Source organism: Physella acuta, unplaced genomic scaffold, assembly GCF_028476545.2.
Source record: "Physella acuta isolate Inbredline_101_S28 unplaced genomic scaffold, ASM2847654v3 ptg000518l, whole genome shotgun sequence".
NCBI lineage: Eukaryota > Metazoa > Mollusca > Gastropoda > Physidae > Physella > Physella acuta.
Window position 1 is genome coordinate 203,328 of NW_026732037.1, and position 16,587 is coordinate 219,914.

Consider the following 16,587-nt stretch of genomic DNA (forward strand, 5'->3'; position numbering starts at 1 on the left):
TCAAGTGGGTGAGTTGTCAAGTGGGTGAGTGGTTAAGTGGGTAAGTGGTCAAGTGGGTGAGTTGTCAAGTGGGTGAGTGATTAAGTGGGTGAGTGGTCAAGTGGGTGAGTGGTCAAGTGGGTGAGTGGTCAAGTGGGTAGGTGGTTAAGTGGGTGAGTGGTCAAGTGGGTGAGTTGTCAAGTGGGTGAGTGGTTAAGTGGGTAAGTGGTCAAGTGTTCAAGTGGGCGAGTGGTTAAGTGGGTGAGTGGTCATGTAGGTGAGTGGGTGAGTGGTCAAGTGGGTGAGTGGTTAAGTGGGTGAGTGGTCAAGAGGGTGAGTGGTCAAGTGGGTGAGTGGTCAAGTGGGTGAGTGGTCAAGTGGGTGAGCGATTAAGTGGGTGAGTGGTTAAGTGGGTGAGTGGTTAAGTGGGTGAGTGGTTAAGTGGGTGAGTGGTCAAGTGGTCAAGTGGGTGAGTGGTCAAGTAGGTGAGTGGTCAAATGGGTGAGTGGTTAAGTGGGTGAGTGGTCAAGTGGGTGAGTGGTCAAGTGGGTGAGTGGTCAAGAGGGTGAGTGGTCAAGTGGGTGAGTGGGTGAGTGGTCAAGTGGGTAGGTGGTCAAGTGGGTGAGTGGTCAAGTGGGTGAGTTGTCAAGTGTGTGAGTGGTTAAGTGGGTAAGTGGTCAAGTGGGTGAATGGTCAAGTGGGTGAGTGGTTAATTGGGTGAGTGGTTAAGTGGGTGAGTGGTCAAGTGGGTGAGTGGTCAAGTGGGTGAGTGGTAAAGTGGGTGAGTGGTTAAGTGGGGAAGTGGTCAAGTGGTCAAGTGTTCAAGTGGGCGAGTGGGTGAGTGGTCAAGTGGGTGAGTGGTCAAGTGGGTGAGTGGTCAAGTGGGTGAGTGGTCAAGAGGGTGAGTGGTCAAGTGGGTGAGTGGTCAAATGGGTGAGTGGTAAAGTGGGTGAGTGGTCAAGTGGGTGAGTGGTCAAGTGGGTGAGTGGTCAAGTGGGTGAGTGGTCAAGTGGGTGAGTGGTCAAGTGGATGAGTGGTCAAGTGGGTGAGTGGTCAAGTGGGTGAGTGGTCAAGTGGGTGGGTGGTCAAGAGGGTGAGTGTTCAAATGGGTGAGTGGTCAAGAGGGTGAGTGGTCAAGTGGGTGAGTGGTCAAATGGGTGAGTGGTCAAGAGGGTGAGTGGTCAAGTGGGTGAGTGGTCAAGTGGGTGAGTGGTCAAGTGGTAAAGTTGGTGAGTGGTAAAGTGGTAAATTGGGTGAGTGGTCAAGTGTGTGAGTGGTCAAGTGAGTGAGCGGTCAAGTGTGTGAGTGGTCAAGTGGGTGAGTGGTCAAGTGGGTGAGTGGTCAAGTGGGTGAGTGGTCAAGTGGGTGAGTGGTCAAGTGGGTGAGTGGTCAAGTGGGTGAGTGGTCAAGTGGGTGAGTGGTCAAGTGGGTAGGTGGTCAAGTGGGTGAGTGGTCAAGAGGGTGGGTGGTCAAGAGGGTGAGTGTTCAAATGGGTGAGTGGTCAAGAGGGTGAGTGGTCAAGTGGGTGAGTGGTCAAATGGGTGAGTGGTCAAGAGGGTGAGTGGTCAAGTGGGTGAGTGGTCAAGTGGGTGAGTGGTCAAGTGGTAAAGTTGGTGAGTGGTAAAGTGGTAAAGTGGGTGAGTGGTCAAGTGTGTGAGTGGTCAAGTGTGTGGGTGGTCAAGTGTGTGAGTGGGCAAGTGGGTGAGTGGTCAAGTGTGTGAGTGGGCAAGTGGTCAAGTGGGTGAAATGTTAAGTGTGTGAGTGGTCAAGTGGGTGAGTGGTCAAGTGGTAAAGTTTGTGAGTGGTAAAGTGGTAAAGTGGGTGAGTGGTCAAGTGTGTGAGTGGTCAAGTGTGTGGGTGGTCAAGTGTGTGAGTGGGCAAGTGGGTGAGTGGTCAAGTGTGTGAGTGGGCAAGTGGTCAAGTGGGTGAAATGTTAAGTGTGTGAGTGGTCAAGTGGGTGAGTGGTCAAGTGGGTGAGTGGGTGAGTGGTCAAGTGTGTGAGTGGGCAAGTGGTCAAGTGGGTGAAATGTTAAGTGTGTGAGTGGTCAAGTGGGTGAGTGGTCAAGTGGGTGAGTGGGTGAGCGGTCAGGTGGTTGAGTGGGTGAGTTGTAGATCGCTTTTACTGCTAACTGGTCATCGTGTGCCTGAAAGAGGACCCTGGGTCCAACTTTACCTGACTCACATTAAGGAACGCAATGGCGGCTGGACTTATAACATGCTCCACCGTGAAAAAAACACCACATACAAAGATTTTATTTTTTTCATGTTTATTTGACAGAACACATCTCACATCGGAGAAATTTACATTACAGAAACACCGCAGTTTTAAACTGAAGTTAAACACAAATGAGATTTTTTTTTATTGTTTTGCTACAAAAATTTTCGGCCGACTGTTTATGATTTTTCCCTCCAATTATCAAATAGAAATGCGTTTAAACTTAATCCTTGACAACGATTTTGTTATAAATTCAAAACATTTTTACTTGACCTCTAATTCAAAAGTATAAACTTTATAGCTTTGTATATAATATTAACTTTATATATTTAGCATTTCCCAATGTTTAATAGAATACTTTCATATACAAATAATTCAATTATTTTAAACACTATGCAGGTTTTATATTTAAAAATATTTTTTTAATCTAAAAAATTCAATCAAGCGAGGATTAACTATTACATAGAAACAACAGCATCCAAAGATGAGCCTATTTGCACGCTCCGTTCTTCATGTTAGTGAATTCTTTCTCTGTGCAATCCTTCTCCAACAAACAGCTATGGATCGGGTCCCCTATATTGGATATAGCGTCGCAGTATTTTTCGCTGCGAATATTTCTTCGTTCGTTGTCCATTTTGTTCATGCAGTCATCAAACCCGGCTCGACAATTTTTCGATGTTGCTAGGATTGCTTTAGGAAACGACGCGGATGGCTTTGTCTTGCAAGCGGTTTCGTTCAGACTTTTCAAATCTTTACAAGAGTTGTCTAGACATTCAGAAGTCTGGGCCAGTAGTTCACAGAACATTTCCTGCTGTTTTAGAACTGTGGCGAGACTCGAGTCAAAAACACAAGTAACGACTTTACTCTGACATGGTTTGGTCGCCGACTTTAAAGTTGTATACACGGCTGCTTTGTGAGTGCTGGTCTTTTTCTCAACTGAAGCCTTTGTACCACAAGCATCGTTTTTTAGCGATGTAAATTCTTCATCCGTGCAGAGTCCGATTTGTACCATGCACTGATAGCAACTGACGCCGTGATAAGATTCCCCAGCCAACATACACCAGACGCTATCAGCGGTGGGGACGGACACTCCGGCCAGGTTGAGGCACTGGTCGATCGTGGCCAGGCACCCGTGGGAGACTTTAGCTTTGGCCGCATTAAAGTCTGCTGACGTAAGCCCCAGACAAGAGAAGATCACACAGACAGCACACAACACTTGGTAGATGTTCATCATCTAGGGAGAAACCTCAAAACGTCAGCACAGTCATGTTAACATACACAATGTTGGCACAATCATAGTTTAACATACACAATGTCAGCACAATCATATGTTAACATACACAATGTTGGCACAATCATAGTTTAACATACACAATGTCAGCACAATTATATTTTAACATACACAATGTCACCACAATCATATTTTAACATACACAATGTCAGCACAATCATATGTTAACCTACACAATTTAAAAAGTTGGTACATGGCTTTACAGTGTGCTGGGTCTTACGCACATATTTACAGTATCTAAACCCATATTATAACATGCAAATTAATGATATAACATGTAAATATGGGTTCCATGACAAATGATCTCAGGACAAATGATCTCAGAGAAAATATCTTAGACAAAATATCTCACGGACAAATGATCTCAGGACAAATGATCTCAGGACAAATGATCTCAAGGACAAATGATCTCACGGACAAAAGATACCAGGACAAAATATATCAGGACAAATGATACCATGGACAAATGATCTCAGACAAAATATCTCACAGCGAAATTTTAATAGTATTTACGATGATTTTAGTTGAACTTTTTTTATTGACTGTTAATATGGTTTTGTTTACTTTTTTACGTATAATAATTGTGAATAAAATGAATTAGTGAAACCTAACAAACCATCAAAGGTGTATTAAGCAATTGTAGTAGTATTTGATTTGAAAAAATAAATATTAAAACCAACTTACTATTTTAGCCTGAAAGGTATAATAAATGATAATGTATAAAACAAATAAAGTAACGGTAGCTATACAACATTAATGTTCATAACATGCGAAATATCTTTCAAAAATATGAATGGGTCTTCAGGTTTGTAACGTTAAACTATTGTTTTTATTGCATCATCAACACAAACATAACGTGTAAGTTTCTTTTCTGGTAGGTACATCGTTATGATCACACCTCTCCAAAACTATGTGATCATCTATTGTGTGAACTCTTGCTCGACATGTCCTAATTTCACATTTCCAAATCTCTTTGCCTGCTTATGGCATACATCAATTCACCAGAAACTAATGTCCTAATACCTTTCTGCGAGGTAACGAAAGAGACCATAGCAAAGCAATCACCACTAATACTGCTTTGTTTGATGCACACTATGACATACTTAGCTCCTCGATGACCGCTGTCTTTTAAATAAGCATTTGTCACCTGTTTACTAGGGTGTGACCGACGCATAACAATGGACTTTAGATGCTAGTCGTATAGTCCCTAGGAGGGCGGATGTCTTTCCCTTAAGGCATGTCTCTACCATCAAAGCCACCTTGATACGAAGGTGTGTCCTTATTGTTATTCCATCTTCTTTGATCTAGTTTCGTCCACCTGACTTTGTAGGATTGTCTCACGTTTGTCAAGCACACCTACGCTGTCTTTCGAAATTATTTCTTTAATTTTGGTATACTATATTACTAATACTAACCTTAAAATGTTTAGTGCAATATGACTATTTTATACGGCAACCATTTCTTACAATTATTATATAGGTCTATAAACAATATTAAAAATAGTAAACAAAACCATAAGACTGTCAATAAAAAAAATTCAGATCAATTAAAATCATCCAATACACTATTAAAATTTAGGTGTGAGATATTTTGTCTGAGATATTTTGTCTGAGATCAATTGTCCGTGGTATCATTTGTCTTGATATATTTTGTCCTGGTATCTTTTGTCCGTGAGATCATTTGTCCTTGAGATCATTTGTCCTGAGATCATTTGTCATGGGATCATTTGTCCGTGAGATATTTTGTCTGAGATATTTTGTCTGAGATCATTTGTCTTGAGATCATTTGTCCTGTCACCGTAAATATGTTATATCGTATAAACCTATGTTATAGAGCTCTTGTTTTTATCCACAATTTTGCACAGTTTACTACGAAATGTTTAGTTTGGTTAACACTATGTTTCTTATATCTAACTAGATATACAACTGTTGTTTATTTATCGTTTGTTTTATATTGATGTGGTTGTTGATACTAACTTAGCAAAGAAATGTATAGATGCTACTAGCTAGGACCTTTAAAAATTATTCAGAGAGAGCTCTTCCTCTGGACATAAAGTTGACCGTACCCACTACCCCTGACATAAAGTTGACCGTACCCACTACCCCTGACATAAAGTTGACCATACCCACTACCCCTGACATAAAGTTGACCGTACCTACTACCCCTGACATAAAATTGACAGCACCCACTACCCCTGACATAAAGTTGACCGTACCCACTACCCCCTGACATAAAGTTGACCGTACCCACTACCCCCTGACATAAAGTTGACCGTACCCACCACCCCCTGACATAAAGTTGACCGTACCCACTACCCCTGACATAAAATTGACCGTACCCACTACCCCTGACATAAAGTTGACCGTACCCACTACCCCCTGACATAACGTTGACCGTACCCACTACCCCTGACATAAAGTTGACCGTACACACTACCCCTGACATAAAATTGACCGTACCCACTACCCCCTGACATAAAGTTGACCGTACCCACTACCCCTGACATAAAATTGACCGTACCCACTACCCCCTGACATAAAGTTGACCATACCCACTACCCCTGACATAAAGTTGACCGTACCCACTACCCCCTGACAAAAAGTTGTCCTTACCTTAAACTTTTGGTGAGATATAGAACAGATCTTGTGACAGAGACCAAAAACGTTCAGCGTTTTGTTGTGGGAGAGAATGTTATAAGCTACCCCAGGGGAATTTTATCTTGCCACGTGTTTGATACTCACTAATCCTAGCCCGTGACAGAGGCGTAACTCAGGGGTGAGTTTTGGTTTTGAGGGTGGGGCCCCAGGCGCCGTACAAGTGGCGTCACACATGGGTCAGCAGTTCGTAATGTACCGTGCAAAACTGGGTAAAACGGAGATTGAAAAATTGCCTGGTTGAATGCGAAGTCAGACACTAGACACATTAAAAATGATTACAGAGACGCTAAATGTGCTACGTTAATGATAGCAAAAGATGACACATTCAAAACTCCTAAGCTTTTTCTACTTCCGATGTCATTTTTGTGCCTTTGATTTCTTTACTCAGTTTGTCCCTAGTTTTCTTTAAAGTCAAAATTGACTGGCGAAAACCACACAACACCCACTTTTAGGGGTCGTCCATAAATGACGTCACACTCGTAGGGGTAAGAGGTTGTAATTTTGTGAGGGTGTGTGATGAGGGAGACGGGTGGGGGGGGGGGGGGGTTCAGATGGTGTGAAGTCACACTTTTGAATTATAAAAAAGCAATGTTAGAAAACAAATTTTAAAATGTTCGTTCGCGTTTTAGAAAACTGTTTTAATTGATTAAAATAATCTATGCTGACAGAGTTCAGAAATTTTTTTTAGAAAAAATATCGTATTTTAAGAAAAAATTAAATGCAATTTTGAGGGGGTGGGAGGGTTATAGGCTGATGTGACGTCATTTTAGGGGTGGTCTGGCTTTTTGTAACGATGTTTGACAGAGGGGAGGGTAAAAATCTTTTTTAAATGTGTGACGTCATTTATGGATGACCCCTTAAAAACAAACCTACTCTATTTAATTATTTAGAACTAGTACATATGTTTTGACAAAATGAAACAGACCCATCAATGTTTCCCCACCTCTGCTACAGCTGAATTGACAAGATTCAACTGTCCCATCAATATATTTCCCCACCTCTGCTATAGCTGAACTGACAAGATTCAACTGTCCCATCAATATATTTCCCCACCTCTGCTATAGCTGAACTGACAAGATTCAACTGTCCCATCAATATATTTCCCCACCTCTGCTATAGCTGAACTGACAAGATTCAACTGTCCCATCAATATATTTCCCCACCTCTGCTATAGCTGAACTGACAAGATTCAACTGTCCCATCAATATATTTCCCCACCTCTGCTATAGCTGAACTGACAAGATTCAACTGTCCCATCAATATATTTCCCCACCTCTGCTATAGCTGAACTGACAAGATTCAACTGTCCCATCAATGTTTCACCACCTCTGCTATAGCAGAACTGACAAGATTCAACTGTACCATCAATGTTTCACCACCTCTGCTATAGTTGAACTGACAAGATTCAACTGTCCCATCAATATATTTCCCCACCTCTGCTATAGCTGAACTGACAAGATTCAACTGTCCCATCAATATTTCCCCACCTCTGCTATAGCTGAACTGACAAGATTCAACTGTCCCATCAATATTTCCCCACCTCTGCTATAGCTGAACTGACAAGATTCAACTGTCCCATCAATATATTTCCCCACCACTGCTATAGCTGAACTGACAAGATTCAACTGTCCCATTAAATTTCCCCACCTCTGCTATGGCTGAACTGACAAGTTTCAAATGTCCCATCAATATTTCCCCACCTCTGTTATAGCTGAACTGACAAGATTCAAATGTCCCATCAATATTTCCCCACCTCTGCTATAGCTGAACTGACAAGATTCAACTGTCCCATTAAATTTCCCCACCTCTGCTATAGCTGAACTGACAAGATTCAACTGCCCCATCAATATATTTCCCCACCTCTGCTATAGCTGAAATAACAAGATACAACTGTCCCATCAATGTTTCACCACCTCTGCTATAGCTGAACTGACAAGATTCAACTGTCCCATCAATATATTTCCCCACCACTGCTATAGCTGAACTGACAAGATTCAACTGTCCCATTAAATTTCCCCACCTCTGCTATAGCTGAACTGACAAGATTCAACTGCCCCATCAATATATTTCCCCACCACTGCTATAGCTGAAATAACAAGATACAACTGTCCCATCAATGTTTCACCACCTCTGCTATAGCTGAACTGACAAGATTCAACTGTCCCATCAATATATTTCCCCACCACTGCTATAGCTGAACTGACAAGATTCAACTGTCCCATTAAATTTCCCCACCTCTGCTATAGCTGAACTGACAAGATTCAACTGCCCCATCAATATATTTCCCCACCACTGCTATAGCTGAAATAACAAGATACAACTGTCCCATTAAATTTCCCCACCTCTGCTATAGCTGAACTGACAAGATTCAACTGTCCCATCAATATTTCCCCACCTCTGTTATAGCTGAACTGACAAGATTCAAATGTCCCATCAATATTTCCCCACCTCTGTTATAGCTGAACTGACAAGATTCAAATGTCCCATCAATATTTCCCCACCTCTGCTATAGCTCAACAGCCCAGTTGTGTATAAGGATGATGTTTCTTAGTTAGACTGTGGCGTATAAGGATGATGTGGCTGGTTAGACTATGACGTATAAGGATGATGTTGCTGGTTAGATTATGGCGTATAATGATGATGTTGCTGGTTAGACTATGGCGTATACGGATGATGTGGCTGGTTTGGTGTTGCAACTACCCTAGCCATGCCCCAGTTTTGGAACGGCGTGGTCAGACACTAGTGCGATAGACTGCTTGCACGATAGAATCGAGTTTGGATCTCAGTCTCGGGTTCGGCGACTCCTTTTCCCCTGCTCTGACGGTCATCTACGACCGTTAAGGAAAGAGAACTCGGTATAGTACTGACCACATTTGCAGTGGTCACAGAAATAGATCAACTCTACTCCATCTGCCATATATATCGCTAAGTTATGTAAACTTTATTGTTATTTTTTTTTACGAATCTTGGCACGTGCTAATAATTTAGACATTCCATTAATTAAGACACAAGGTACATGCTAATAACATGTTCCTTTATGGCCCTAGGCTTATAATACCTTGTTATTCCGACATTGTGTTCGCTTTTACAAACAGTAAAATAATATATTAAGACAAAACTGTAGCAGCTGTTTTATTCTGCATTTGAAAAGATAACATTCCGATGTTAAAACATACACTTAGGCTGCTTTGCCGTGTGCATGTAATATTTATAATTAAAACAGATGTTCGCCCGTATGGCTCGCCTAATTAAATTTGTACATCAGCACACTAAGACCGATCCCAAAATCTGGCTACTGTATATTTACATTAAGGAGAAATCTCCCCCCCCCCCCCCCAACCTCGCTATAACTACACCAGTGCCTTATATCTTCGTAAACTCTCTGACAAAATGCGACCAATACTGACGTTGAAATTATCCTAAAGTCGACAGCTACCGTATGCTAAACCTAAATTGAATGCTAAAGTAACCTAGCAACGAACAAACCTACTAAAACGTAACCTAGCAACGAACAAACATAACCCAAAAGTAACCTAGCAACGAACTAACCTAACCCAAAAGTAACCTAGCAAAGAACTAACCTAACCCAAAAGTAGTCTAGCAACGAACGAACATAACCCAAAAGTAACCTAGCAACGAACGAACCTAACCTAAAAGTAACCTAGCAACGAACAAACATATCCTAAAAGTAACCTAGCAACGAACAAACATATCCTAAAAGTAACCTAGCAACGAACGAACCTAACCTGTAACAAATAACTGGCCCACCCCTACCCCAATAACAAATAACTGGCCCACAACTACCCCAATTACAAATAACTGGCCCACCCCTACCCATGTAACGTTAACGTTTCCAAAGACTCCACACCTACAAATAATCTAAAACAAAAATACAATACTAACCCACCCCCCATCCATGTAACGGTTGTTTGAAATAATCCATTATAGATATTGTCAAAATCAAGATGTCACAATGTACATGTTACCACCAACATGTCAACAAAAGTACAGCATACTCAAATTTAGTTACAAATACCGCTGTAAACTTAATATCACACAAAACAGCACTTTTTTTTCAAGTCAGGGCACTGTATTTAAAGGAAACTAAGGTACAGTTTATCCACAGTTGCTTCCCATGACAAAACAGTACAGGTAGGAATCGTCAACACGCTATGACAACAATTGGGTTTTAGGGCAGTGGGTTCTAATTCGAACATTGGCGTCTGTTTCACACACAAAAAAACAACTTAATAATCATTAATGAATTACTGTTACTTCCGTACAAGGGGAGTTTACTGGCCGTTCTTCAGTCCAAACTAACATGTCCAAACTCCATGTTGTCCTTCAATTCGTTCTGGCTTTCTCAATTTATTCCCAGGTTCAGGATTCAGTTTTTTTCATAAGTCTCGTACATTGGTATAGGTAACACCCTTGCTCTCATAGACTAGTCCTATCCACCGCTCAAGATGACACCCCTGTTCTCTTAAACTAGTCCCACCAAAATACTAAAGATGACACCCCTATTCTCATAGACTAGCCTCATCCACCGCTCGAGATCACACTACTGCTCTCTTAAAGCTAACACCCCTGCTATCTTAGACTTGCCCAGTGTCAGTGGTGTAACCAGGATCGTCTCATGGGGGGGGGGATTCACATTTTTTCCATCATTATATATATATATATATATATATATATATATATATATATATATATATATATATATATATATATATATATATATATATATATATATAATTTCATTGTGAAGTAACGGCATTAAAGCCTTCGAGTTGCAGGGTAGGACTTTGTATAGTGTGTTGATCTATGGGGAATACCACAACTTTTTGTTGAACTTTTCTTACATGAACAGTGCACGTTCGTGAAGAGACGAGCAGACAATGAGGACACAGCTTTTACTGATTCTTCTAGAGAACCCCCAACAACGGCAATAATGGCAACAACAGCTCAACGATAGTACCAACAACAGCAACATCAAATCCATCAAAAACTACACCACTAGTTTCACATTTCAATTTTTATTTGAAAAAAATCGCAAACAAAATAACAAACAATTAAAAGTATACTTGTATAAATCAGGAAAAATATTTAAAATTACTTTTTGTTTTCTTCCAAAACCGTTTTTGTGACCTTTTTCCAGTCACTGGTTTTCAATATTACTAAAGCTAAAATATTTTTTTTTTGTGGGCTGAAAATGTCGTTAATATGTAACTGCTATTTCAAAATGGTTTTGTTAGTAAAATAATGGTTGTAAAATTTCAGCTCATAATACTAAAACGATTTTGTCATTGCTTCAATTTTTAAAGGGATTAAATAAAACCGAAGCAATTGAGTGGACTATTTAGCTATATACGCAGCTATACACGCAGCTAGAGCAGCAGATGCAGTGCAGCAAGTGCTAGCACGATCAGAGAGGGCAGAACGTGAGAACCACTGCAGGCTGCGGTTTTGGCGCGCACAAACTCCGACTCGGTACAGCCGAACTCGATCCAGCAGTCGTGAGTTGAGTACTTCTCGAAGAGATTCATGAACTCACAGTACTTCTGCGTGCGGATCAAGGTCAACGGGTGCGACCGGCTGGTGACGCAGGAGTCAACACCGGATTGACATTTGTGTGACGCAGCGGCGATGACGTCAGAAAATGGTTGCGACTGGGTTGTCGCGCATGCCGTGGTGTTGAGGCTGGTGATTTCCTCCTTGGTGCAAGCCGCCTTCAGACACTTGGCCTTGTCCATGTTCACCAGCTTGCAGTACTGTTCGTTTACTTTGAAAATGGTGGCCACGCCGGAGTCCAATATACACGACAACAACCTCCCACGACAGTCGTCGCTGGTTGAGTAGATGGCTGTATACAGAGACGTTTTCAAAGCGCTAGACGGGTGCTGGACCGCAATCGACTGACCGCAAGCTTGGTTTGTCATTGACACAAACTCTTCCTCTGTGCAAAGTCCAATGTTGACCATACACTGGTAGGAGTTGGTGCCGTTAATGGACGAGCCGAACAGACGACACCAGCCGGCGTCGTTAGAGGGCACCAAACTACTGGCCATTCTAGCGCACGTGTGTTTTGTCGTCGTGCAAGTCGCGGACACGTGCGCTGGTTGAGCAGGAGACCCGCCGCAGGCTGCAGACTTGACGGCCGTGAACTCCAGCTCCGTACAGCCCAGCTCCAGCATACAGTCGTGGGTGGTGTATTTCTCGGACAACCCCATCACGTCACAGTACTTCTCGCCCCTGATCATAACTGTAGCATGAGACACAGTACTCAGACATTTGTCCAACCCGCGGTGGCATTTTTGTGAGGTTGCCACGATGGCGTCGGAAAATGGTTGGGATTGGGTTGTCTTGCACGCGGTTGTATTCAGGTTGGAGATTTCAGACTTTGTGCAGGCCATGTTGAAGCAGGCTGCACCGTCCAGGTTGATCAGCTTACAGTACTGCTCCTGTTGTTTGAAAACTGTGGCCAGGCTGGACCCAAAGATACACATGACTAATTTACCTGAGCAGTCGTCGTTTAGCGACTTCACAACGTCGTACAGAGACTTCTTTAGCTCGCTGGACGTGTGCTGGGCAGTAGCCGTCTGACCACAAGCTCCATTTTTGAGAGCCACAAACTCCTCGTCTGTACAAAGTCCGATCCTTATAACACACTGGTAGGCGCTGACGCCATCTTTAGTTGCCTCCAACAGAGAGCACCAGCTAGCGTCGCTGGAAGGTTTATGACTCCCCGTGGGTGCAACACACGCGTCTAGAGAGCTGCTACAGGCGTGAGAAACTTTCTTCCTCTCCGCCTTGAAGTCTGCCGATGTTTGCAGAAAACCGTTCATCAGTACACAGACTGACCACAGGAGTTTGTACACGTCAGACATCTTGGGGGGGGGGGGGGGGAGAAAAAAAAAGTAAAAATACTAATTGTATTATATAATTTAAACTGCCCTATTGCATTTTTAGTACTACAAACATGTTAAAAATCGTTTAAGATTCTTATACTAGTACACACATACAAAGTTTCTTGACACAAGCTAAGTTAGAAAGTTTAATCAAGCTCAAATTAAATTTATTTAATAACGTTCTTATGTTAAAATATAAATAAACTAATTACGTAGAACTTCAAACAAGAAAGAACTCATCTGACAACATATATAAACTTTAAAAGCTTCAAAAGAAATAAAACAAATGTACTTCTAACAACACAAAACATAAACAAATAAAAATGTGTTCTTTGTTGCGTCCTCATATTAACCCGTGGATATTTAGTTCTACAACGTATGAGCAATAATCTAATGCTAAAGTGCGGTGTTGCAGATATTAAATAGGTCCAGAACACATAAACTGGTTTCGTTTTGTAACGTGCAAACTTGAAACATGTGCTTAATGTCTTAACAATATAACAGGTCATGTTCTTCTTACATATGATAACTGGTCATGTTATTCATACATATAACAGTTCATGTTCTTCATACACAGAGTTTCTTCCAGACATCTCTTCGGGGGGGGGGGGGGCAAAGCCCCCCCGAAAAATTTTTACCGCCCCTCCCCCCGAACGAAATGAAATGTATATAATTTATATAGATAATATATACTTTTAACAGTGTCCGCCCCCCCCCCCCCCGAAGAAAGTCTACCGCCCCCCCCCCCCCAAAAATTCCAAGTGCCCCCCCCCCCCGGAGAAAAAAGTCTGGAAGAAACACTGTTCATACATATAACAGGTCATGTTTTTCATACATATAACATGTCATATTCTTCATACATATAACAGGTCATGTTATTTGTGTTATAAATTTTATTTATAAATATAACAGTTATAAACATAACAGTTCATGTTCTTCGTGCACATAACAGGTCATGTTCGTCAAACATATGGTAACAGATCATGTTCTTCATACATATAACAGGTTATGTTCTTCATACATATAACAGGTCATGTTCCTCATACATATAACAGGTCATGTTCCTCATACATATAACAGGTCATGTTCCTCATACATATAACAGGTCATGTTCCTCATACATATAACAGGTCATGTTCCTCATACATATAACAGGTCATGTTCCTCATACATATAACAGGTCATGTTCCTCATACATATAACAGGTCATGTTCCTCATACATATAAACAGGTCATGTTCCTCATACATATAACAGGTCATGTTCCTCATACATATAACAGGTCATGTTCCTCATACATATAACAGGTCATGTTCCTCATACATATAACAGGTCATGTTCCTCATACATATAACAGGTCATGTTCCTCATACATATAACAGGTCATGTTCCTCATACATATAACAGGTCATGTTCCTCATACATATAACAGGTCATGTTCCTCATACATATAACAGGTCATGTTCCTCATACAAACTGCCAATGTTAACCTGATACAAGACACATGTGCACATATTTGCTGATCACCTGCATACAACATACACGTCTAATCACCTATGGTAATCCAATTTTTAATTAGATGTTTCCTGGGAATATCGGATCATTTTACATCGACTTTGTTGATCAGGCTTATAGAAATGCTCGTATTTCAAGCAAAATGTTACACACGTATTAAACAACGTAAAAATAGGTTGCGTCCCCTAGTAAGCCATATGAAAAGGATGATCTCAAATTTCGCGATGAAGGTTTTTCTACTCTACAGGGTTCCATGTGAAACATGTCGTGTCAATAGAAACACATGTCCGTGTCAATAGGAAAACATGTCCGTGTCAATAGACATGTCTGTGTCAATAGGAAAACATGTCCGTGTCAATAGACATGTCTGTGTCAATAGGAAAACACGTCCGTGTTAATAGACATGTCCGTGTCAATAGAACAACAACCCCGTGTTCATAGGAGAACATTTCCGTGTCAATAGGAAAACACGTCCGTGTTAATAGGAAAATATTTCCGTGTCAATAGACATGTCTGTGTCAATAGGAAAACACGTCCGTGTTAATAGACAAGTCCGTGTCAATAGAACAACAACCCCGTGTTCATAGGAGAACATTTCCGTGTCAATAGGAAAACACGTCCGTGTTAATAGGAAAATATTTCCGTGTCAATAGACATGTCCGTGTCAATAGGAAAACATGTCCGTGTCAATAGACAAGTCCGTGTCAATAGACAAGTCCGTGTCAATAGGAAAAACATGTCGTGTCAATAGGAAAACATGTCGTGTCAATAGGAAAACATGGCGTGTCAATAGGAAAACATGTCGTGTCAATAGGAAAACATGTCGTGTCAATAGACAAGTCCGTGTCAATAGGAAAACATGTCCGTGTCAATCGGAAAACATGTCGTATCAATAGACAAGTCCGTCTCAATAGGAAAATATCTCCGTGTCAATAGGAAAACATGTCGTATCAATAGGAAAACATCACCGTGTCAATAGGAAAACATTTCCGTGTCAATAGGAAAACGTGTCCGTGTCAATAGGAAAAAATGTCCGTGTCAATAGACGTGTCCGTGTCAATAGAACGCCTGGTATCTTAGGGGAAACAGCCAGAGTTGGATAATTTAAAAGGCAAACCCGAAGGTGTGCACCGAGCGATACTATTTGACACACAATTAAAATCATAACTTACATGCACCTTTACGTTAATTAAAATGTAAACAATCACAAAAATGCATTCAAATCTACTTCTCTCAACATTTTTAGAAAATCGACTCACCTTTGAGTTCACCAAATAATACATTGGTTGAGTATCATTATAACTGACATGCGCAGTCACCGTTTGACTCGTTTCCGTAATCAGATTCTCAGTCATTGTGAGCAGACGAGAGCTCGTGTTGACCACACGACGAGAGTTGATGCGCCACCACAACATTACAAATGTAGTAGTTGACTAATTAAACCCCGCCCAGATAAGATATAGGCCTACTATTATATTTTGATCTGTAATTTTTTTTTTAAATTTACTTAGATTTATCCACAATCCCCTCCCCCAACCAATCTCACATACAAGCAGTGTTTCTTCCAGACTTTTTTCTCCGGGGGGGCACTTGAAATCTTCGGGGGGGCGGTAAACTTTCTTCGGGGGGGCGGACACTGTTAAAAGTATATATTTTCTATATAAATTATATAAATTTCATTTCGTTCGGGGGGGCGGTAAAAAATTTTCGGGGGGGGGCTGGAAGAAACTCTGCATACAAGTTAAAAAATATTAATAAAATAAAACTTGTATACAAACGGTATCCAAGCACTGCACATAAAAGATAAAAAGCACAAATTTTCTTTAGCTTTAATAAGAAAAGTAAAAGCGTAGGGTGCAAAATGTATGTGGCAAAGAATTCACTGTGCACTAAAGACGGTGCACCCTGTATCCTTAGAAGTAACCACTGTAACTAATTTAAAACAGGCCGACGTTTAGTTGTAGGTAAGCTACATTACTTCCCTTGATCAATGCTACATTTTTCTAGCTCCCCATTTCTCTAT

At 41.2% G+C, this 16,587-nt stretch overlaps 2 protein-coding genes across 2 annotated transcripts; both read right to left on the reverse strand.

Annotated features, from left to right (window-relative positions):
• Positions 1-2,247: 2,247 nt before the first annotated feature.
• LOC131944991 (uncharacterized) lies at positions 2,248-6,169 on the reverse strand. The gene is made up of 2 exons (XM_059305919.1): positions 6,098-6,169; positions 2,248-3,428 (listed from the first exon to the last, which is right to left on the reverse strand). The coding sequence occupies exon 2, from the start codon at positions 3,426-3,428 to the stop codon at positions 2,685-2,687; it is 744 nt and encodes a 247-aa protein (XP_059161902.1). The 5' UTR covers positions 6,098-6,169; the 3' UTR covers positions 2,248-2,684.
• Positions 6,170-11,162: 4,993 nt separating this feature from the next.
• Positions 11,163-15,899, reverse strand: LOC131944988 (uncharacterized). The gene is made up of 2 exons (XM_059305913.1): positions 15,824-15,899; positions 11,163-13,029 (listed from the first exon to the last, which is right to left on the reverse strand). Exons 1-2 carry the CDS (start codon positions 15,845-15,847, stop codon positions 11,530-11,532), a joined length of 1,524 nt encoding a protein of 507 aa, XP_059161896.1. The 5' UTR covers positions 15,848-15,899; the 3' UTR covers positions 11,163-11,529.
• Positions 15,900-16,587: the final 688 nt, after the last annotated feature.